At 37.9% G+C, this 24772-nt stretch overlaps 2 protein-coding genes across 2 annotated transcripts in view; both read left to right on the top strand.

Moving 5' to 3' along the window:
- The window catches only part of LOC145983820 (uncharacterized), a 66523-nt gene extending 64606 nt beyond the window's left edge, over positions 1 to 1917 (top strand). The window contains exon 4 of the mRNA XM_083116865.1: positions 1776 to 1917. Coding sequence (XP_082972991.1) covers positions 1776 to 1917 — 142 coding nt within the window. The remainder of the gene's footprint in view (positions 1 to 1775) is intronic.
- Positions 1918 to 15740: 13823 nt separating this feature from the next.
- LOC145984242 (uncharacterized) overlaps positions 15741 to 24772 on the top strand; it is a 100312-nt gene continuing 91280 nt past the window's right edge. Inside the window, exons 1-2 of the mRNA XM_083117828.1 lie at positions 15741 to 16089; positions 22117 to 22218. Coding sequence (XP_082973954.1) covers positions 15961 to 16089; positions 22117 to 22218 — 231 coding nt within the window. The 5' untranslated portion in view covers positions 15741 to 15960. The remainder of the gene's footprint in view (positions 16090 to 22116; positions 22219 to 24772) is intronic.

Raw genomic sequence — 24772 nt, 5'->3', positions numbered from 1 at the left:
AACCATGGGCAAGTCAAATTTTCTTCCATATCACTGTTAAATATAGAAAGGGAAATTGTAGTTGACCAGACAATGATTTTTTCAGCAATTTATACTGATGAACAAAAAACAGTGCACTTCTATTGAAGTTTTATAAGACAAATACGTAATTGGTGTAATATCTTAAAGTTTTCTTCTGAAATCTAGTCGCAAGTGGTTCTCAGTTGTAGTAAAATTAGGAAAATGCTAAGTTTCGTTGCATAAACATGAAGGAAATTTAAATTTTTACAATTCCATTACCTATGTAGATTGTGCTATTAAATGCCTTGCAGAATTACACGTAATTTGCTCAGTACCACGAACACAGGATTACCCATTAATATTATCTCATATTAAAATTATACCTTCTTCATTCTAAAGAAAAAATGTGTTCTTTAATAAATTTGCAACCATCTATAATAACGTATTCATTCCTTTTAACGATTCAATTTCCTTTGGATAGGATGATGTGGGTGGGGATCACCTGTCTGTCTCCCAAGGAGAATGCCCGTGATGATTTTTGTAATGGATAAAAGCATGAATAAAGTTATCCCCAGCTAGCGCCCCAAAGCTGACGGGCAAAAATACGCCTATGGCTACGGTTTGGGGACTTTGCAAATTAAGCCAGGAAAGCTGTGATTGTTACTTCGTCGGTGGAAGTTCTGGAACGTCCTCATAATCGCCTGTCGCTGACTGATTCTATTTCCTGGAAGTTCGGAGCTGTCACATTCGACGATGGATCTCGTTGGGGGTGTCGTTGATTAAATCATTTGCAATGGCATGTGAACTTCTCTCCGCAAACAGCAGTACGATATCCATTCATTTCCCACTCGTTAGGAGCATTCTGGCACCGTTTTATCACACCTGGAAAATCATACATTTGTTACAATCATTCAGTCATTATTTTTACTGGTTAAAGATACGTCGAAAGAACATCACCATTGCATATCTCGTGAAATTCGAGCCTGTTATGATGTATCACATAACCCACTTCCCAATTAAAAATTTTGAGTTGAATTCAATATGGCGACCACCAATATGGCGGGCGTCTGCTTGGAACACACCAATATGGTTCCTCCTAGGCTTAACCTGTTTCTATCATGACCAATTGTACCCAGCCTGGCTCCTTTACATTTTATAGGGGTGTTAAGGGACTTTTGAATCACCCTGTATTCTTCTTTCTCTAACCCTTATGCATTTACAACGTAATGTTAAATGAAAAAACAATATTGGGATGGGCGTTGTTTTAAGTCCACTTTATGCACAGAAAGGTAAATCGGGACTGGCCCTACAGTTTAATGTTGGATCCAATAAAATTAGCGCATATCAAACTAATATTAATATTCAAATTGTATAGGGAGATTATTTTATTGGTTATAATTTTAAATTGTTTATTATTAATAAGTAATTATTAACAATTAACTTATAAAAATTAAAATTGTTCCATCCTTGGATTCCAGTAAGTTTAATCCCAGCCATTATTTCTGTATATATAACCTATGGTCATGGCTGAAAACCTAGAAAACCTGGAACTGTACACACACAAAAATGTGTTTTTAATAAATTACAGCTCTACAAATTTGCACGATAGATTATTTTAATATGTATTATTATGTATTGAATATACTTTTAAGCAAAGTTCAGAGGCTTCCGAGATTCAATTCCTAAAATGGATGTATTGAGATTTTACCCACCAACAAGTCAAGTTTCAATTATTATAAAATGCTTTGTGTGCATCTGTTATTTTTCCCCCACAGGTATCAGTGCTTCTGTGGTAACACCGTACCAAATATGATGTACAGGAAGACTGATTTTGAGTGCAACATGCCTTGTGAAGGGAACCGCAGGAATACATGCGGAAGCAGTTTTCGCATACAAGTTTACTCAATTTTGGATTAATACAACAATGGTGTTGTATTGGAATAAATGTCTTATGCAATCTAAAGTGCCTTTTCTTATTTTTGGATCTTCTATTGTTCTGAGGTTATGGGAATTATGTTGATTCTATTGGCCTATAGCCAGGAGTTTTTGTAAGGCGTCAGACGTTGATGTACAATTCATTACATATAATACTAATTCTAGTTAGTAATTGATTATTACTTTTCTGCCGCTATTCATGCCAAGAAGAAACTCGCATTTTTTTAACCTTTAGGGAAATCAGGTGATCTTAATACGTCTAAAGTCGGCCTCCGTTTCGGAGTAGTTAGCACAGCGTACTACGACACCAGGGGTCCTGGGTTCGAATCCCGGCCTGGGCATCATGTGTGTTCTTTGTGAGTGTCCCTTCATCAATTTCATCACATAATCACTCATCCTCATCTTCGCGATTAGCTAAAAGTGACCAGAAATCCCAAGTAAAATAAACCAAATCAACCAATCAATCGCCTGACCGGAACCTCAGAGATACATATATACGGGCCACACACCAGCTTCCGTGACGTCACAGGATTAGTCAATTATAGTTCATTTACAACATTTAACAAAGTGAATTATAAGAGTATAATATTTATTTTTCTGACTGAATCGCCCTTTCTTATTCGTTCAGAACGTTGCTTTCACCTCAAGAACATTTCAAATGTTATACGGCATTAGAAAATAAGTAATTATTTTGATAGAGTAAAATCCAATATTTGCCGTTCTGCATAATGTACCTTTATTTTTTAAATTACCAATGGAAAAAGGCGATAAAGATAAAATGTTATGCTACATTTGAAACTTACTCTAAATTCGTAAAGAATTATCATCGTTAGTATGTAATTGATATTGAATTGCTGCGGAATAAACACTCACATTTCAAGTTATGCATACAAAATAATTTTATAGAGTTTCGTACAGAAGGTTGATAAAAGAGCTCGTAAGATTGGAATTTCGTAGTAAATAAACTTTCTAACTTTGGAAACTCAATTCCCGTGTGTAATTTTAATACATTTTTAATTTTCTGGAAATCCGGGAAATATTTGGCTGCACAAGTTTGACTGGTTTGGTTGTAGGTTACATTTTTTTAAAATCCTTTCTCGTATTAAAAATTTTACATCAAGCAAAGAGAGGAAGTGTACACACACTAATGCAACAAGCGTACTAGCCTAACCTTTTCGAAATACCTGGATGCTAAGAACACTAACCTTATATGATCTAACAGTAATTCAAGCTTATGAAAAGGGATTTACGATCACACGGAAAGAGATAATATTAATGTAAGCAACTTACTTTAATTAAGAAGTCTAAAGAAAAAAGCAGGAAAGCACAACAAACCTCATGTTCTATCAGAAGAATATTGTTAGAAGATTGGATTGATTTGGTATTTTAAGTCCACTTTATGCACAGTAAGGCTAATTGGGACTGGACCTACTGTTTAAAGTGAGATCCGAACCACTATGTGCCTCCACCGGGTATCGAACCCGGTACCCCTTGATTACAAGGCAATGACGCTACTTCTGCGCCATCGGGGAGGCCCCTTTATTGTTAGAAGACTTTCGTATTCTATGTAATATCCTTATAATTATATCCCTTTCGGTAGACAAGCTAGATAAGGTAAAAATCAAGAGATAAGTAGTTTTTTCAGGATACGGTGTAAGTTTTAGGAATATCAGCGTGTGTTTCATTCATCCCAATCAACGACAATTTACTTGTAACTGTACCTGGACGTATATTGAAAACGTACCATGCAAACTTCGCTGACATGTAAGTTGATAATTATATTTTCCCCTCGTACTTGTGATATTTAGAACAGGTTGAGATAAAATCTCTCTCTCCTACTTTTACACAGAGCATAAATTTATATAAAGCAAATAGGTTACATGAAAAATCACAATGACTGACTGTGCAAGTGTACGAAACGAATCGTTATTCTTTTACTAGTAAATCTTCACTCTAGCAACTTGTCTACATATTTTCGTTCTACATTTCCAATTACCTTAAGCGTGGGTGACACAAGTACACATTTTTATATAGTTCGCTAACTACATCGCAATAATTATAAAGATCTTCCTGTTTTTGACAGAAATAATCGACAAAGGGAAAATATAACATCCATTAGCTACTGAGTACAAAGGTATAAAATTGTCCACAATGTATTTGTGAAATAGATTATTAAAATTGTACAAAGTCGTAAAATTCTATTGATGTACATTATATTTCTTTCACGTGATGTATACCATCAAGATCATAATTGTTGTAAACCGGAACATAGCTTGAAGAAGTAAGTGAATCCTGTACTGTGGCTAGAAAGTAAGTAAGATCTTTAAGACATGATTTTTGAACTTGGAACTACACAATTCAGTCAACTTATGAGCAATAATACGGACATATAAATAACTATCAACATTTTTCGTGTTAAAAAAAGGAATATAATTAGTAGTTACAAGTTTGGCATCCGTGTAAATAATATTACCATACACAAATTCTTAAATGTCGTACTTCGCACTGGTTGAACATACTTTTTTCTAATAACATGTAATTAAATGTTGTATTACATTCAATCGCATAAATTTACTTGTAACTGATCAGGACATAACTGTGTTAAATTTGCGACAATAATTATTATTCTTACTCTGAAATAAATACATTTACAGGAACTCTTTTTCGAACAACTCGCTCAGTCAAATGCATGTACGTACAGGTGTGGCCAAAGTCAGGACCGGGCTAAATATATTACAAACTGCCTACGGGTTTGATCTAAAGTCAAATGGTATCAATGTTGGGGAGGGGGAGAACGTTATGACGTGGTTGCAGTCGCCGTCCACCATCTTGGCGACGGCCATATTGGATCCAACTTTTGTTATTTCAAAAGGGTGATATATCAAATTACACCCTCTTTCAACGAGGAATCGAATGGTGCAGGTCACTTCACAATAACTGTAACGGTGTTGCACTTAGGAAAAATATTAGGGTCGGATTTGAACACCACAACAAACACATGCATAGCGAGGGAGAACAGCTGTGAACCACAAAAACAACAGACAATTACCATCACAAAACATGTTCCACATGGCCACCGTCAGTGACGTAGATAGGTTGATCAGTTCGGGGGGGCCCAAAACTTAAGATTTTTTTTCTATCAAGCCATTAAAAACTAACAAACTATTAATATACCATATAGCCATATAGGCCTACATAAGTATATGTACAGTGTATATATATATATATATATATATAAAATCTTGTTGGAAGAGAACATTATTTTCTCCTGTAGCCCCAATAAATTTACGGATATAGACTCGCAAAATCCACGGCCATTATTCGGGAATCTTAATGCAGAATAAACTTATTAACTTAATGGAATCTAGACAGTCTTTAAAAATCCATGTATTTGCTCTTATGTTAGATTTTTGAGACACCAAGAACAATGTCATTAGTCCTTACTCCTTAGTTTTGTAAATTTGCTCGAAGAAAATTGAGAAGTAGAGAAAACTCTCTTCCGTGGGTTTAGATATAAAAGGGTGCTGGTATCAGGTGTACGTACAAGTATGACAACGGTGCGAAAATGAAATGTTTGTGTAATGAGCTCAAGATAGGCATTCCATGTATATTGTTAATACCAGAATCGAATCCGGCGACCTTTAGTGCAAGGCGACACCCTTAAACACTATTCTATGGGACATGCACGAGTCTTTTGTGGCGTCGTACTGTACACATTGGAGAATGATGACGATATATATCAAATTTTATGCACATATCTAGTTTCTTAAAACAAACAAAATTCCCGCGCACTCAAATTATTGCGCTCTAGTCTTTCAAGGTTCGATCATCCCTGGTAGAAACTCCAAAATTTCTGTGATGGCCCAACATCATGAGGACAATTGGGAAGCTACTTGAAATCAATATGTAAGCGAATTCCACTCTCAAAACTAGATGGGACTCGATGTGATGACCACGCGTCACCGAATGGAAAAACACTTCGGAGGCTTTGTCCTTCAAAATTAATTTTACTGAATAACTGTACTTTTCTTTAGAGGACCTAAACATGGCTTTTTTGCACAGTACAATGTTGTTTTCTTTCACCCTACTTTTATAGTTTTTCATTCAAAGGATTCCACTCCCGAAGCATGAGCATGACGCACTACTAAACAAGAGGTCCAAGCTTCGGACCTTGGACAGGTGTGGTTGCATCATGTCTCGCATCGCTATTCCTTCGGATCATCATTCAGTCTCATCGTCGCATTTAACACAAGAGGTAGAAAAGCGGCGTAAAATAACAAAATAGAAACTATTGATTGATTTGGTTCATTTTACTTTACTTTTCTGACACTTTTGGCTAATCGTGAAGATGAGAATGAGTTAAGATTAACTTGATGAAAGGACCATCACAAAGAAGACACATTCTCAGGCCGGGATTCGAACACGGGACATTCTGCTTCGTAGCGTAACCTGCTAACCATTCCACCACGGAGTTGTCGGCCCAAATAGAAATGTAAATTAGAAAATGCCGTCTTGAATTTGCAGGAACCGAGTTCACCAGCAAGTGCAAAAGATTTTCGCTCCCACTAGGATAGGCAAATAACAGAAAATGCTTGATAAGTAATTTGGCTCTCCGTATTTCATGATGTTATTATGTAAGTAACTATTATTCGCTATATAACTTTGGATTAATTTTATTTGTATGCCTAGTCAACTTTCCCGCTTCAGCAGCCACAGCGTCTGCATTTGTGGGTGGAGGCCAGGGTTGATAAAGATCCAGGAATTTTAAATAAATTCAATTCCGGTCCAAGAGAGAAAATCAGCAAGCGTAAATGGGTTCTAGACCGTAATGAACCTTTTCATTTGTAAAGTTTTCAATTCGGTCCAGGAATATTCTTCCCAGGTGAATTTCAATTCGGTCGGGAACCTTATTTCTTGATGAATTTAAATACTGTCAACGAACATTTTTTTTTCGGATCAGTTTAAATAGGGTCAAAGTTCCGTATTGAAATGAAACAATTCGCAACTTGGTACGAATTTAGATTGTGCGAGAGAAAAGGTTCCGGCCCCATTACGGAATCCTATAGAACAAACTAGGATGTATGCGTTCCCTAATCTTTAACAATCCCAGGGTTGTTAATGGTCCAGGTATTGTAAATAAATTCATTTTCCATCCGGTTGAGAAAATCAACAAGTGTAAATGAGTTCTAGGCCTCAACTCGGTCCAGGAACCTTCTTTCCGTATGAGTTTAAATACGGTGCAGGAACACTTTTTTTCGGTAAAATTTAAATACGGTCCAGGAACCTTGTTTTGCGGCCGAATTTAAGCACTTTGTCCAAGAACCTTTTTTCCCGGATCAATTAAAATTCGGTGCAGGAATTTTTTCCGATTCAATTTAAATACGATCCAGGAACCTTTTTTTAATGGAACAATACACTACTAGGACCGAATTTAAATTGTGCGAGAAGAAAGGTTCCGGTCCTGCAACGGAACCCAATAAAACCCATAGAACTTATGGGTAGATGGACCTTTGACAACCCTGGTGGAGGCTAAATGAAGAAAAATCACAAAATATGCAGAATTTTGAAACATATTATTTCTAGAGCATGCACACTACTATATAAAGTTGACTACATACCTCGTTTCCTTCCTTAATTGAAATGTGACTTCATCACATGTGAGATCAACCGCTCTGGGAGTCAAACGCGGTGGTAGTCGGACACCAATTTAGAAAGTCAATGTGTTGGACATTTGGTCGATCAGTCGATCCTACTTCAATTTTTTCGAGAGGAAAACAAGCTGGCAGCTTCACACTCAAAATTTCACTTCGCCTACACCCGTGGCGGAGTGGTTAGCACATCGTGCTACGATACCAGGTGTGCCGGGTTCGAATTCCGGACTGAGTATGGGTGTTTGTTGTGTCCATTGATCAATTTAATCATATCATCATTCATCCCCATCTTCGCAATTAGCCAAATGTGGCAGAAGAGCAAAGTAAAATGAACTAAAGCAATCGAAATTTCACTCGCAATGCATGAAAATGAGATCTCAAGCAATCCGTGATCCTACCGGAATCTCACGTTTACAGAAGCTAACTATAAAACCACTTCTTGGATCAAACTGTTCTTCGAACTAGCTGACAGTCATCAATTGTCGACCAATCAACACAGTAGGGCAAAAGAAGCAGATGTTTCTTGAAAATGAGTGGAAAGTTACCAAGGGAGGAAATAAAGTTGGTACATTACAACCCTTCATTGCAGGTTATGAGCACAAGGGTTGAGTGTGGGAACCTGAAGGAACCGCGACATCTTTGTCATTCATCTCCCACCAGAAAAGGGACAAACAGTAGAATTTTGTCTCTTGCAATTTGAAAAGCCTATGTCCATGCTGAACCATAAAGTAATTAACCCAGAAAGTCCTAGCTACCTGCAGTGCGTTTCGGCGCGGCCGATAACCAGAGCCAGATGAAGAGAAGATTTTGTGGGAAGGGGTGACCTGGCTTAGGCCCCCTGGTGAGCATGAAGGGAAGTGTGTTTTCAAATGGTCCCCGACTTCCCAGAAAGGGACGGCCCATAAAATCACTGCATTTCCTACCAATGCATCCGTTTGTGTTCAACCAAAGTGCAAAGTGTATGTCACCGTAGGATCCGAGCGCTTCGAGTTCTGTCGGTTGCGGGACTTCTTGAGTCTTTTGTCAACATGGTGCCAATCAGAGTTTCTTTCTGCCAAGGTCGTTGCACCTATGAATCGGCTCTTGAGCTTGAGTGGCAAAAGACATGTTGTACGGAGGAAAGTTGCACCGGAAAAATTACCTTCTTAAATACGATGAAACATGTAAAACGATGAAACCTGTAAAACATCTACAAATATTTATTCGGGGGTGGTCCCTTTGACAAAACATCAATACTCTCAAAATTCTTCGAACGGACTGTGTAAAACATTGCAATACTCCAAAAACTGAACCTGCTCTGCAACACAAGGAAAATGCCTCATTTAGCAATCAATGTGCCTTTGTTAAGTTGGTAAGTTCAGTATGGCACTACGTTTTAAATAATGCTGATGGAATAAATCAATAAAGTTTGTTAAATGACAACGACTCCTTACCACAAAAATATAATTATTCTTTACGGATATCCCCTATAACGGTTGGGGGTTCGACGTGCTAACCTCACGTCACCCCATTACTGGTTAAAGATCTCCACACCTCTAAAATTTTAGGTAGGATTGTGGGAGGGACTGGCAGTCGGGAGATACACCAAGTCCCTTCCAGGGTTGTCGAACCACGGGTTATTATTTATTTATAGCTGCTTAAATATATGTGCAACCCCACAGTCTTTCCTGTGACTTATTGCAAGGGTTTGTTATTGTACATGACTCAACAAAATAAGCTTACTGTGTGAGGCAGATTCATACGAACCAAAAATACCCAAAATAACAATAATAATAATAATAATAATAATAATTTACTTCAAAATTACAAAAATGTATTTACTTGTTCTTGTTTAAATTTTCGATTCTTCGAAAAGTTTGTTAAGGAGTTGAGTTGAGTTGGTGTTTTTAAGTCCACTTTATGCACAGTAAGGCTAATCGGGACTGGACCTACAGTTTAATGTAAGATCCGGACCACTGTGTACCTCCATCCATGTATCGAATCCGGGACCCCTCGATTACAAGGCAACAACGCTATCACTGCGCAATCGGGGAGGCATCGTTGTTAAGGAGGATTCTCAAAATCGGTCTTCACGATATCGAGAAAAATATGCGACTCGAGAAATCGTACAGTTTGTGAAGATATTTACTTTTAACACGTTGCGTGTTTTAGACTGTTTCTGTAGACTGTTTAGACTGTAGAATAGATATTTGGTGCGAATAATACTACTTACCCGGAGATATGAGGCATCCTGTCACCATTATACTTATTTAGTGTATTGCGCTCTGATTCGGGACCAGTTGTAACTGTTTGCATATATGTGGTTTACCGCTGCACAAGCGGTCGTTCTTCAATCTGGTCACAAACTACTCAAGCTCAAAACATTCTTTGGACGCAACGTCAACACTCAACTCCCAACCCTGCCTGTTATTGACCTGCGACTGCTAGGGGTGGGAAGACCGCTCCCTCAAAATTTCGAGAAACAAAGAAGTTCTAGGTTCCTACACTGATATCCACTATAGCTAGAACCAGGAAAACTAGAAAGAAATGTGGTTTTGGGTTCGTGCCACTCAAATTAAGAACAGTGTTTCTAACTAAAAGAGAAAATTACTGAAAAACTATTTTGCAATATTTGTCATGAAAGTAAAATTTTCAGCAAATGTAGAACAGTTTGCCGGGGCCACTTGAACGTTTCGGGGGGCCAGTGCCCCCCCGTGCCCCCCGTGCCCCCCCTAACGACGTCCCTGGCCACCGTTCTCTTCTAAGCACTTCCGCAAACGTTTAACTCAATGGTCGTGCACCCTACGAAGCACGTCAGGTGCAGAGATGGCCATTTGACTTCGGTCTTGCGAGGCCCGACCTGCGAGTTGAATGTCGGTATCCGACCTCACACAGCCTCAGCCTCCGACCTCCAACTCGACCTCCGGCCTTACAGGGTCTCAGCCTCCGAACTCCAACTCGGCCTCGGACTCACACGGCCTCAGCCTCCGACCTCCAACTCGGCCTCAGCCTCCGAACTCCAACATAGCTTCCGGCCTCACATAGCCTCAGCCTCCGAACTCCAACTCGGCCTCGGTCTCACATGGCCTCAGCCTCACAAGGCTTCTGGAGACCGAGGCTGAAGCTGAAGCCGGGCCTCATGAGCCCCCCCCCCCCCCCGGAGGCTGGATATCTCTGGTTAGGTGATACTTGTGCACATGCCTCAGTGATTCTCCTTTTCAAGTGGGCAACACTATTAATTTTACACTGGTACACAATAGCCTTCTTGTGGTCTCCCCGATGGCGCAGTGGTAGCTTCGTCACCTTGTAATCAAGGGGTCCCAGGTTCGATACCCGGTGGAGGCACAAGTTGTTCGGATCCCACTTTAAACTGTAGGTCCAGTCCCGATTAGCCTTACTGTGCATAAAGTGGACTTAAAACAACAAATCAATCCAATCCAATCCAAAACATATGACTAATCCTTTGACGTCATCAGTCCTTTTAACATCACATGTTGTGAGCTGCGGCCCGTATACGGAGTAAGTATACGCATCTCGGAGGCCCTGGCCCTCAAGCGCCGTTGCCGTTGCGCCACGGGTTATTATTTATCCATCAATCATGCAAATGTATAGTCATTCTCATGTATAATTAGTGTAACCTTTACGAATTTCAATCAAGGGGTATCTTTAGAAAGTTTTGGTTTCTTTGTTAAGAGCCATTAATTTGTAATTCAGACAAAATGAGATAGTTGCATTATTTGTTTGGCTTGATTTTTATAGGCGTGGTACTGATCACATCACCCCCACATTTGGCAGTGATCAAGAAATTGTAGGGCCCTAACTCAACGCCCCCTATACGCCCTCATGGCGTGGTGTACGTACACAGGGGAGTACTTTACTTTATTTTACTTGATTTATTTACATGTTGAAGCAGATCATGAGAAATTTGAGCAATTTTGAGACCCTGAATATTTGTTCCCTCCCTGTAGAAAATGGTAAATTTCAAGGTAATACCGTCCATTTTTCATGAAAGGTGAAATATGAGTAAGTTTGGAGAGCTGTATCTTTGGAAAGCAACAACACCCCAAATTTCTATTTTCATATACTGTAATATAACCCTCCTTGCTTATGAACATTCACTTGTTTTGGTTGGGCATTATTGCTTTCCATTGTTAGGCGCCAACAAAGAGTGTCAAAAATGCAGGTTTTGACTGTTTTGGCCTTTAATATCGTGGTTAAGCAACAGTACCTCAAGATTTGTTTACTAGGCATTGAAGCTCACCATTAGGACAACTTAATTGAAATAGCACTTTACTTGGATATTGATGCTGTCAGCAGATATAACCCTTTAATACTCAACAACTGCAAAATTCGCAACTTATGAATTAGGATTATCTCAAAACAGCATCAGACAAGAAATATACTAAGTATGTTATATTGAAACTGAATATATGTACTAACACAAGGAAATGAAAAAGACACTGGGGCTTCGTCCCATTTTCGAGAAAGAAAATAAAATATTAAGAAATGTCAATGTAAATTATCACACTTCCTCCCCTATCAGAAAGTGGAACAGCCTTTTCTTCTCCATTTCTTTGTTCCAAATGGAAAAGTCCATATCTTGACAAGCTGTGGAACAGTTTTCGTTTTCCTTTCTTTGATTGATAGCGTAGTGGTAACGTCACCTCCTTGTAATCAAGGCGTCCCGGGTTTGATGCAAGGTGGAGGAATAAGTGGTTCGCATCCCACTTTAAACTACAAGTCGCCAGTCACGATTAGCCTTCCTTGCATAAAGCGGGCTTAAAAGCAAAGCTCTACCAAACTCTATATACAGCAGCGTACCAAGGATTTTCGAAAAGGGGAGGTACCTGCATTTTTTTAGTGGCCAGCCATAATTTTGCCATTTTTTCCTGCCTTTGACATGCTTTCCACTGGGCCAACGGAGAGGGATTATGACCCCCACCAACCCTCCTCTCTGGCAGATATGTGGCGTTCTTGAAGACTGTGACGGGGATTTTGAATGGTAGAACGAAGAAAAGAGGCTGGTGGATGAATCGATGGGTGGCAGTGGTGTGCCAGGATTTTCGAAGGGAGGGGGGTATGCATACTTTTTTAGTAGTCAGTCCTCATTTTGCCATCTTTTCCTGCCTTTGGCATTTCTTTTTAGGAATACTGGGCCAAATGGGTGGTTATGACACTCACGAACTTTCGTGTGCACTCCACTGTTGGGTGATGATATTGCTGATGAGTTGTGGACAAGAACAATTAGATACAAGAACCAACCTGAAAGAGATTAGTAGATTATTTATGAACGTCATTCCTAGGCACTATACCAAACACCGACATTTTACGTACGTCCTTCGACATTTCTTCTTATGCCATGTCTTTTTAATATAAAGCTTTGATTGGCGCCCTAGGCTTCAGCCCTCCTTGCACTTCACTACGGGCTTGCAATGTGTTCTATTGTGGTCGTGCCTTAAGATTCTATTCTCTTCTTCTGTATTTCTTTCTTCTGTTTATCTTTCTTCCTCTATCTCTTGCGCGTTCATCCTTCTCTCTCTCTCTCCTTTCTTTATTGCCGTCTTCTGTTTCTATCTTTTTCTACACTATATTCCTATTTCTGTAGCTCAACTAATCTGTGATATATATTTCTCCCGCTCTCTCATGGGTCTCCCTTATCGCACAAAACTTGAGCAATCTATCGGTTTGGTTTTATTAGCACAAATACACTGATTTTTTAAATTTATGTTAAGAGAACTAAACCTAGCTAGCATAACTTAACAACTTAGGCATTTAGCCTAAAATTAAAAGCATTCTCCCGTTATGTCGGAAGAGAACGCAAGGTTGCTCTAGTGTGGTGCGATGAGGGAGATCCCTCTATTACCCCTGTATGTGCGTGGTGCTGTGAATCTTGTTCTATTACTGTAAATGATTCTGGAAATATCTCGCGTAGACTATTTCCTATCTTCACCGAGAAGTGAAAAACACAAACTGCACGATTTGAAATATTATGCCGAAAAAACAACAACAGAAGAATATGAACTGTTTTGAGCATTTTTGCGGTTGTCTTTTTGCGTGAGCTCATGTAGAACTACCACCATGGTCGTATTTAGAGGGAGGGGGTTAGAGTTCAAATCCCACCCGAAACTTCTGGCATGTTGGATTAATGGATGTTCAGAGACCAAAATCTGTAACTCATTGTCAAAAATTTATTTGCAGCTTTACAAAAATACAACAGGGAGACAATGCTGAAACGATCGAGCTATAATGTCCAAACATTTGAAATTCTGACATTTGAGCCAAACATGTTTAATTCTCGGAATCGCAGCCCAACTGCGACCCCTCCACTTGCACTTCTGCTGTCCTTTTTCCAGTGTTGTTCCTGGGTCAGACTGAAAATTCTCTTATGATTGTCCCAAAATTACCGTTCCAACTTTTAACTTCTCTGTTTCATAAGGGGTTCAAATCTCCCTTGATAAGAGTTGAAACCTAGCATCTCCAGCTTCGTTGCAGTTTACGTTCACTATCCTTCACCCAGCGGTTGATATAATACGAGGCAGTCCTATAAAACACATACTTGTACGTATAGTGAGTGCATAGAGGTTGTAGCTAATGCTGTTTGCTAAGTATAGGTCTATAGGAACAATATGAGCGTCGGAAAGTGGGATCCAACCGGTCCAAAGGATCCAGTGGCGCAACCACAGGATGCAGGGGGTGCATTCACCCCGAACCTTGGACTGAAATGAGTTCTAGGGGGGCAAACATTGACGGCCAAGTGTACCTGCTGGGGGCAATTACCGCCCACAACTTCAAATTTTATGCAAATAAAAATACTTTTCGTAAAATTTTCTTGTAAGTTGTAAGACTGGTTTATTTATTTTTAGTTTTAAGTCGACTTTACGCACAGAAAGGCTAATCAGGACCGGACCTACAGTTTAAAGTGGGATCCGATTGTGCCATGTGCCTCCACCGGGTATCGAATCTGGGACACTTTGATCACAAGGCGACGAAGTTACCACTACACCATCGGGAAGGCACAAAAGTTGTTAAAGAGAGAATGCATTGGCGTCCCGTGAAAGTATTTGCGCCCTATTAAATCAATATATATTACAGCCTGCAAAAAAATTGGATCCAAAAATTTTCTTGCTCGCTTCGCTCACAATCTTTCACTGTTCTGTAAGGCATTGGAAATTTTCAGACAGAGAAATAACACTTGTCTTAATTGAGTTTGTTTTAAATGCATGAACAATTGTTTGGAGGAAAGGGAACGTGCACATTTCAGAGACAATTTATGTAATTCTTGCTGTTGGTTTATTGTGAGATGGATGAATTGGATGTGTAATGTATTTAAATAATATATGTTGTATATAATATGTATTAAAGAAACTTTGCACACGTACACAATTTAGTGCCCACGTTGCTCCATCTTGCATATGTGTGAAACATATATCGTGCATGAAAGTTATACATGTTATTGTAAAAAAAATGATATTTGGAATGCATTATCAAGCATTTTCTGTCTTTCAAATATAGTTTGTGCGCTTCGTTTCGATTATTCATGTGAGTGAAATTAAACGTGTTGAAAAAATATTCAAATCATTTGTTCGAACACAAATGCTTTAGCACCAACTTCTACCTCCCTTTTGCATAATTTATGAGGGTAATAACATATTTGATACTACTACTATTACTACTACTAATAATAATGTTGGTCCCTGGTTCGAATCCCGGCTTGGGCATGGATGTTTGTGAGTGTCCATTCATCAATTTCATCAATCATCACTCATCCCCATCTTCGCAAATTAGCCAAAAGTGGCACAAGAAGCGAAGTAAAATAAAGCAAATCAATAATAAATACTAATGTTTTAATAATAACATTATTATTGCGTATTAGCATTGTTATTATTAAAATTATTATTACTATTATTATTATTGGTACCTTTATCCTGGTACTTGGCCCCCCCAGACAAAAATTCGTGGTTGCGCCTCTGAAAGAATCACCCCCCCCCCCTTGGAATCGATATCATTTATTAAAAGTTATAAAATAGCAGATTGTTTGTTAGTTTTGTTGTTAATAAATAACGGTAAGAAAGTTCAGTTACCATACTTTACCATATTTTTGTCACAACTACAACAACAATAATAAAACTGACAGTAAAGCGGAAGTGTGTAGTCTGTGCACCAATGAGATTCCGGAGTTAACATTTGATGGTGTGGGTAGGTGTCGTTATGGGTGGAACTTTATGGATTTAGAAATGCGTTAAATTGGTGGTCTTATTGGAACTTCCATACGAAAATGGGGAGTTCAAGGGGAAGATAGTACAAACGGAACCATTTGCGTGTGGTACGTAATTGATATAGGATCTAAGGTCGCTGACCTTAGTTTGTCGTAGATGTGAAGTAAGGATCATTCAAGATGGCTACCAATGTAAATTCAACAAAATCACAGTCCCAGTCAACTCCAAGTAAATCGCCTCAGCATCAGCAACAGGGACAATCTTCAAATTTTGAGACTCTAGACAAATCGACAAGCAACACGTTAAAGGTAATGAATTTACTTACTTTCCAAGTAATTTTAGCGTGTGTATGGACCTTGAAAACTGTAAACATCAGTTGGCGATATATCGGTTTTGAGATTATTCAGAAGCATTAGTATTTAGGGTGTAGTGTATGATGTAAGTATTTTTATGAAGTCGTATGTGACGTACAAAAGTCTGCCTAAAATGTTCAGTGAAACTGAAAGAATATATATGTTCAAGTTTGCCGAATGATAGTACTACTACGTAATTTATTAATTGTGCTTAGTTTTGCAACTAATTTAAGTTATACAGATGAGTATTACTCATTTTCATGATAAATTAACATGTCAGTGTTTCAGGATCAATAATTTGCATAAATGTTTACCCCCCCCCCCCGCATATTAACATACCGGTACCATCATCGGTGTTGACTTTTTACATTGATTAACAACAAGGAGTTAAAGAAATTCGAATGTGATGATAGGTTATTCTTGTACGCATTAAACTGACGGTACTACTTCCGTATAGTGGAGACACCAGGAAATCGTTTATTTCACACTTTTTTACATTGCTAACATACAATTCTGCAGTGCGGAAAATTTCTTTAGGTGTAATAATGAATTTCTAACGGAAATAATGTCTATTTCTTCCATTTACGAGTCCTTTTCTTGGTTCTCTAACACGCAATATGTCGATAACGTACTGGTTCCTCACGCGATTTGGCAGTGTTTTGTCGATTTGGAGTGTGAATGCAGTGTTTCAACCTTATTCATCGAAAAATACCTAATTTTGTGGCAGAATTTAAAATTATGCTAATAGCCACAAACCATTGACGTTACCCCCACAAATCATTTCCAGTAAGGTTAGTTAGGTTCGATTAGGTTAGGCAAACATAGTTAAAAAAACTTCACGATGCATCCTAGACATGTCATATTCTTGCGAAAACACGGCGTTGTTTGCAACAGTTATTGGGGGTTGCATCATCTAAAACACGTGAACATCGTGTTCACGTGCAGAAAGCAAATGGCAGCAACAGCAATTCTGTGTCGGAAAGATATTTTCCCAGAATAAAACATGAATTGGCGTTGAAAAGGATAAAAACTACATTCCTGAACCTCAACAATGCTACAGAAAATGATTTTCGTAAGTACTTTCTTGTGTAAAAAGTAAGAAATCCGTCTCCACTATATGGAAGTGTTAACAAAGTAACAGATCGGCCCCACTTCCAAATGATACAGGATGTTATATCTTCAAAATAATAGTGGTGTGATATATTATTTATTAGGTACTTGTTTACTATCCTTCGGACAGATTTTGTACATAGCCCCACGAACCATTTCCGGTAAGGTTAGGTTAGGTAGGGCCACGCATAGGTTACAATAGTTAAAAATTGGTTTCGAAAAAAATATTCGTAGCCCCACACACCATTCTCACATAGCCCCACGAACCATTGACGCATAGCCCCACAGGTGTCCGAAGGATAGTAAACATTTACCATTTATTAAGTAAATTACCATAATGGCTCTGAATTAGGACGTATTGCTGGATGCTTTTGAGTAAGGTGGACTGGTTAGGTTTAGTGTTCGCAACATTTTTTACATTCAGAGTAGTGTTAAGCTACTTGGTTTTGAGTGCCTAATAATTTTCATACTTTCCATCCTCTTCTGTAAAGCAGGAAGTAATGAGGAGATCCATTTCTGTAAACAAGGATATATATATTGCATACCCATGGTTAGGGATAGGCTTGGGATCTTAAATTATTTTTTTTATAATGAATTATACACTACTGGCCCAGTCTAGTTCGCTGCATTTTTTTGACACACTGTGCAGTTCAGGTATATCCAGTGTCAGGGTGGTGAAAGGAAATGACGTTCGACCAACTAGACTGAAAGCAATTTTCAAGTTCAGAAGATTCAGCAAATGCCTGTCTGCTGCTTTAAACAGTCATTCGATTAGTTAGTACTCACCACGTTACCATACACCACACATACACTGACCCAGAATGTAGTGCAAATGGTGCAGACACCAAATACACTACTTGATTCCGAATCAACGAACAAGATAACTCTGTGTTGACCCGTGTAACCAACTAGACACTTCGATGCAAAGAGAGTCAAAAATTGCAGCGAAGTAGACAGGGCTATTATAACCACTTAGAACTTTGGTAGTCTATTATTGACAACAATATGTATTGTGCATAATGCACACACTTAGTGCCCATTCAACTATGCAATTGCAACACTTGTATTTTTCTAAATTTACAATATTAATTATATGTATAGTCAACCACTTTGTTTATTCTCGGAGCAAAGTTACAATAAGCAGGCTACATTCATACAAATATATTTGCTTTTGTAAAGCTGTTTCTCTGAGGCAATCCTTTATATATTCTTGCCAACCTCCATAATGGAGTGGTTAGCACGATGCACTACCATACCAGGGGGTTGGGATTCGAAATCTTACCTGGGCACTGGTGTTGTTTGCAAGTGTCCTTTCATCAGTTTATTTTTGAATATTTTCATATATAAAGCCCACCTATTGACTGGCGGCCTCACTCCCACCCGGGGTGGAAGATAGTGTGACCAGTTTTGTTAAAGTAAGATTAAAGGTCTGAAGAAGTAAACCTTGTTTTTTTTAGACACACTGATTTTTAACACTTTATGTCATGAAAAGTAAGTTTACCAAGTGACTCATTCATAAGTTGCCTCTGAAGTGTTCCTTTCTCAAGGAAAGTGTTTATTCATATGCATCAGATAAAGAAAACTACAAATTGAAATGCATTCAAACTTAACCTACTTCAATGGTTATCATATTTATGTGGTAAGGAGGCAGGAATGTAATTATAATGCCTTATCATACTCATACATAACTCGTGTATGAGGAACCGATGAAAAAAAAAACATTTTGCACAAAAAACACAACTTGTAGTTACAAAGCCTGTTCAGTATGTGCTTATAGAAGTTTATGGAATTAGATTCATGTAAAAACTGCAGGTGCATCATGATCTTACTGGAATTACACAACAGACACTTGAGCTGCCATTTAATTCTTGAACTAGGGCCTCCCTGATGGCACAGTGGTAGCGTCGCCGCCTTGTAATCAAGGGGTCCTGGGTTTGATTCCTGGTGGAGGCACATAGTGGTTTGGATCCCACTAAACTGTAGGTCCAGTCCCGATTAGCCTTACTGTGCATAAAGTGGACTTAAAACACAAATTCATACATTTAATTGTTGAAATTAAAAACAGTTTGATTTGCATTCAATGTTATTTTCATATATAATTTGGGACCCTTGACCCTCTGTACCCCCTAGAGAAAGTGAAATATTTTGCATGGTATTTGAAGATTTTGTTGTTTATGAAAGTTTTCAGTTTATTTTAGCTCTCGGAAATGTGTTATTGTGAAGTAAAGTACGTCTTCTGTTACCTTAGCGTGCTACTTTACCATGAAGAACAGCCCGAAGGCTTCGCGCAAGTGAATCTAGCACCCAAAATGATATTCCACAACAGCAACTATCACTTTACGTAGTTAGGTTAGGATTGCTATGTTTCATACCAATAGTTATTATTGACGTGTTCTTTCGCTATTTGAGTGTGCATACAGAAGGTTTTAATAATAAAAAGCAGCGAAAGCACTCCGAAATGGCAGGCTTACGCAGGTCATACTTTGTGATTAAATTATCCCTGCTATTTGTGTTTTCGGCACACTGGAACTAATTTTATATTACGTAAAACATCAAAATCTGTCTATTAATACAAATTTCAACGTAATTCTCTAGGGGGTACGGTGGGTAAGCCACCTCAAGAGTTTGAACCCAGGATCAGAATTTGTAAGTTACACATAAAGAGTTGTCCTAGGTGATGTGAAAAATATGCATGCCTAAAACATATTTAAAAAAATGCAGAACATTGTAGCAAACCAAAAATTCATAGTTTTTTCATTGAATGAATTTAGTAGAGCCTGCCTGATAGCATAGTGGTATCGTTGTCCACAATTAAGGAGTTTCGGGTTTGATCTGTGGAGGAAGCACATTGCCCAGTGCTTCGTATCCCATTTTAAATTTTAGGTGTAGTCCCAATTTGCGTAAGTGGACTTAATACAGACTTTGAATGAAGATGCATTCTACAATTGTGACTGTTTAAATTATTCTGTTGAAGTGAGTGAAAGGAGGCATATGAAAATGGTTTTTGTTTCTGTTGGTGTATGTTTTATGGTAAAAAAAATAGCAACACATTTAATGAAAAAAATAATTATTTTTCAATGTGGGCTGAGGATGCCAAGACTGCTTTGCATTTACAATCTAGTTTCTAATAATATTTACTCTCACGTTGAATTGACAGCTTCTGTAAGAAAGTAATGTGATAATCATATTCATCTCAGCCAAAGATTCCCATATCTCATTTGCTTTTTGACAGTTGCAGTGAATGTTGTTGAGATTGAAACAAACAGTGAATCCATGTAACATAGGATTTTTTATTTTTTAATAGAAATTCTGAAAATGTATTAGTTTGTGTGCCTGAACTATTCAATTACTGAAGATTGGAGTTAAAAATTTTGCAACAAATATTAAGAGAAGAAAAATTGTTTGTACTCGCAAATTCATCTTTCGGAAATGAATCCTGAAACCATGGAATTTTACTTGAATTTTTTTTCTAGTACTAATCATGTAATAATTTTCTGGTTTATATTACTTTGCCAATTATGATTTAACAGGGTATCTGCCAGTCTGGAAATCGTGGAAACTTCAGGGAATTTGCCTTTTCTGGAGATGTTAGGAAAATTTACTATGTTTCTGGAAAACTCAGCATTTTTGTAGTAGTACGCTAAATAAGTTTTTGAACAAAGAAAAAAATTGCAGCAAGAAGTTCTAAATTTGTTGTGGACAAACTGTACTTCAATTTGATACACTGAGTATTATCAGTAGTTAGATTAGAGATTCTATATTAAATATTCTGGGAAAAGGGATCATGTTTTGAACTATTTTCATCTAGAAAGCTACTATAGTAAGTGGCTATTGAAATTTCCCGCTTGGTTGTTGCAATTTTTTGGGTTGTGTTTTGTAGATATTGTTGGAATTTATACAGATTTTATTATTAATTTTACTGCATGTATTATTTATACTATAATTATGTTTTTTTTTTTTTAGTAAAAAGTATTGTTTGTTGACTGTAAGTCATCCTGCCATTACCACTTTTACATGTGAAGTGAGTAATCTAAAAACTTGGTTAAGTGGAGATTCTGTGTGTGGTGTTGCTAAAATGTAGTGACCTTCTTACAGACACCTTTAAATAGAGGGTAATTCAAAACGAATGGTGCAACTTTACACAGTTACTATGATGTTACTATTTATGATTGAAAATCAGATAAGGCATCAATATAAACAAAAACTCTGGAAGTTTTATTCCCACTTAACGGGCTTATTCTGCTTAGCTGATGCTCCACCAGGATTGCCAGTGTCGCAAAATGGCTAATGACCCATAGAAGGCATATTGTGTGTTGAAGCTATCAAGAACTGATTCAAGCACAATGGTGCAAAGACATTTCCGCAAGCTTTTCGGTAGTAATGCATATGTTTCACGGTTCTGAAAGATTTGCCTAAGTTACAACTGTGAATTGTTAGTGCCTTTGAAACTGTTCACAATGACTTGCTGTCTCGTGCATAGCAATTACTTGATTATCGTTTGGACCTTTTCCACATTGCACATGGTTCCCATGTTGAATCTTTATAATGTGAGTAAAACTTCCAGAGTTTTTCTTTATATTGATGCCTTGTCAGATTTTCTATCATAAATAGTAATGTCATAATATCTGTAAAGTTGCACCATTAATTTTGAATTACCCTGTATATAAATTTCTCTAATGGCTTTGGTCTGGATACATCAGGAAATTTTATTTTTACGAAATTGTAGACACCCTGTTTAACATCAGATTAACTTACGAAGAAATATGTGCAGAATATTACTGGTTACTTTCACTATCATGCATATAATTGTATTGCATTTGTTGACATCTTTCTTTCTATTTTACTGAATATGTTTTTGTTTATTTTTTACAGAGGAATCCTAAAATGGAACTCAGCAAAAATGATCTTTTGAAGCTTCTGAGCTATCTGGAGGGAGAATTGCAGGCCAGGGATGTAGTAATCGCAACTCTTAAGGTACGTCGGCTGTCTTCTGTTAGCATGCTAATGTATAGTGGAACCACGAGCAAAACAACCTGCGCAGACCTGCGACTCCTGTGCACCGTACTCCCGCGAGTAGAGGAGGGGGAGAGTGGACCATGCTTCCTTATGGCCCGAGGTGGAGGGAAGAAGGGAAAGCTGCACGGGGACTTTTCGTCCCAAGGTTTTTTTTCCTTGTGGTCGATCTATAGTAAGCAGATGTTGTAAGATCACTGTAATTTTGTGATGTTTGGCAGAGTATGTTAAAGTGGTAGAAAGTTCCAACCTAAGTTTAACTTAACTATTTCCTTCACATAACATAGGGTTACTAGGTATGTAAACTTAATGCTTTTGGTGAATTTGGAAAGACCTGGTTTATATCCAGCATGGTTCAGATTTTTCTTACTTTCTTAAGCAGAATTGTCGCTATCACCTCAAAACTTGTTGTTCATAATTCTGTCTCTGTTACCATTGTTACAGTTAATAAAAACAATTGAGATTTTTCGACACATCATATTTCTCGGTAGTCTCTTGTGGGTAAAAATGATGAATAAGGTTCTTCATTGATTGTGTCACATTGAAAAGAAATAATAATAAATGTGAAAAGACCAAATAGATCCTGAATTCACTGCTGTGCTTTACACAACACCCCTCCCCCCTTCTAATAAATGCGATACTCTTTGTAGAAACGCAAATACAAAAATTATGTCTGTTATTGTAATCACACTAGAGCTAATAAATTAATGATAATAATAAATGGGAGATTTGTGTTGGTGTTCTACATCTATAAAAACTGAATATATGATTTATAAATAATTTTCGAAGTTAAGAAATGCAGCAATCACAAATAGGTTTGCAAGGCTTAATTTTACAGTAATACCTTTCTTTGCAATAGGTCTAGTGGCAGAAACCTGCTAGACATTAACAGAGGTGAGCAGTATGACAGAATGCTATAAGTAGTATACACACAGTATAATAAGCTTTGATATATGTGCACAATGACTCAGTGTTGATAAAATGTACGATACTGCAAATTTAACGTAAATGTGTGTAAAGATTTAATATCTTATTGTTGCCTTATTAAATTTCCTAATTATTTGCAATATTTTCTTGTAAATTGGTATCCCACTCATGCTTACTGAAATTGGACTGCACTCAATTAGATATCACAAGGAGAAGTTACTCTGGACCTTGTGTTCTGATTTGGAGGCAATGAACATGACTGTGTGCATGTGTGTGTGGGAGCTTGGAATAGTTAACTTCTAGTTTGAACCAGATTTTTAGAATTTCATCAATTTGCCACTGAATAGACATTTTGTTTCAAAATGTTTTAAGTTGTCATTACTGCCAATCACATTAGTTCCTTGCCATAGATGCTGCTGTGGCAGTGTGTTGAGTAGTCTACTAATGATCTCTGTTTGTGGGAGTTTTTTCATGTGTGTTCATCATAATCATTATTGTGGGTAGTGTATAGAGGCAGGAGAGCCATGTGAAATAAGAAAAATATTAATGCGGGACCTGGAAAGGCCAAGGCTATATAAGGTATTGCTGCATTTCTGCATTTGGTAGTTGCCGCGTTAGCTCAGTTATTAAGACATCTGAGCCGGACCCCATGGCTGAGTGGTTAGCCCATCGTGCTGCGATGCCAGAAGTTCCAGGTTCGAATCCCACTCAGGCATGGGTGTTTGTAAATGTCCATTCATCAATTTCATCACTCATCCCCATCTTCGCAAATTAGCCAAGAGGCACAAACCACGAAGTAAAATAAAACAAATCAATCAATGAATTAAGACATCTGACTACCATGTGAGAGACCCAGGTTCGATCCTCGGTGGGGGAGAACCGGGAATTTTTCCATCTGTTCAAGCTGTCCCAGCACCCACCCAGCATGGTATAAAGTAGGTACCTGGGGGAAACTCTGGGGAGAAAAAGCAGCCAGGGGCATTGTGCTGATCACATCACCCCCACCTTTGGCCATGATCAAGAAAGTGTGGGGCCCTAACTCTACACCCCCATACACCTTCATGTCATGGTGCAAAGCACAGGGGAGCAATTTACTTTATTTATGCATTTGGTGAATAAGTATTTTTTCATATGTTTACAATGGGTTTGTATTTGAAAATGAAAATCTGTAAATGTGTGTCATTTGTTCCTAGGATGAGTGCTTTCATATTCTAAAAAATATTTCATGATCATGGTTTTAAGAAGTTAAAGCATTCCAGAACAGACTGGAGATGCATTTCAAAATGCCTGGAAAACTGAGAAATTTGATTTTACAAAATGGATGGGACCCTGAAATGCAAATCTTACTGTAATGTATGGGAAAAATCCTTAATGCAGATATGATAGATGTAAATCCTTAATGCAGATATGATAGATGTAAATCCTTAATGCAGATATGATAGATGTAAATGGAGTTGTTCACTTGGTTAATCTTCCACGAATCATGGCTGCTAATTGATATTCTTCCACTAGTAACCAGCGGTGTGCATTCTGGGTAGGCTAGGTATGCTACGCATACCCAGATACAATAACAATAAGTGAATGTGAG

Source organism: Lepisma saccharinum, chromosome 2, assembly GCF_977018435.1.
Source record: "Lepisma saccharinum chromosome 2, izLepSacc3.1, whole genome shotgun sequence".
In the NCBI taxonomy this organism is placed as follows: domain Eukaryota; kingdom Metazoa; phylum Arthropoda; class Insecta; order Zygentoma; family Lepismatidae; genus Lepisma; species Lepisma saccharinum.
The sequence above is the reverse complement of the archived record's forward strand: the minus strand, read 5'-3'. Positions and strand labels throughout refer to the sequence as shown.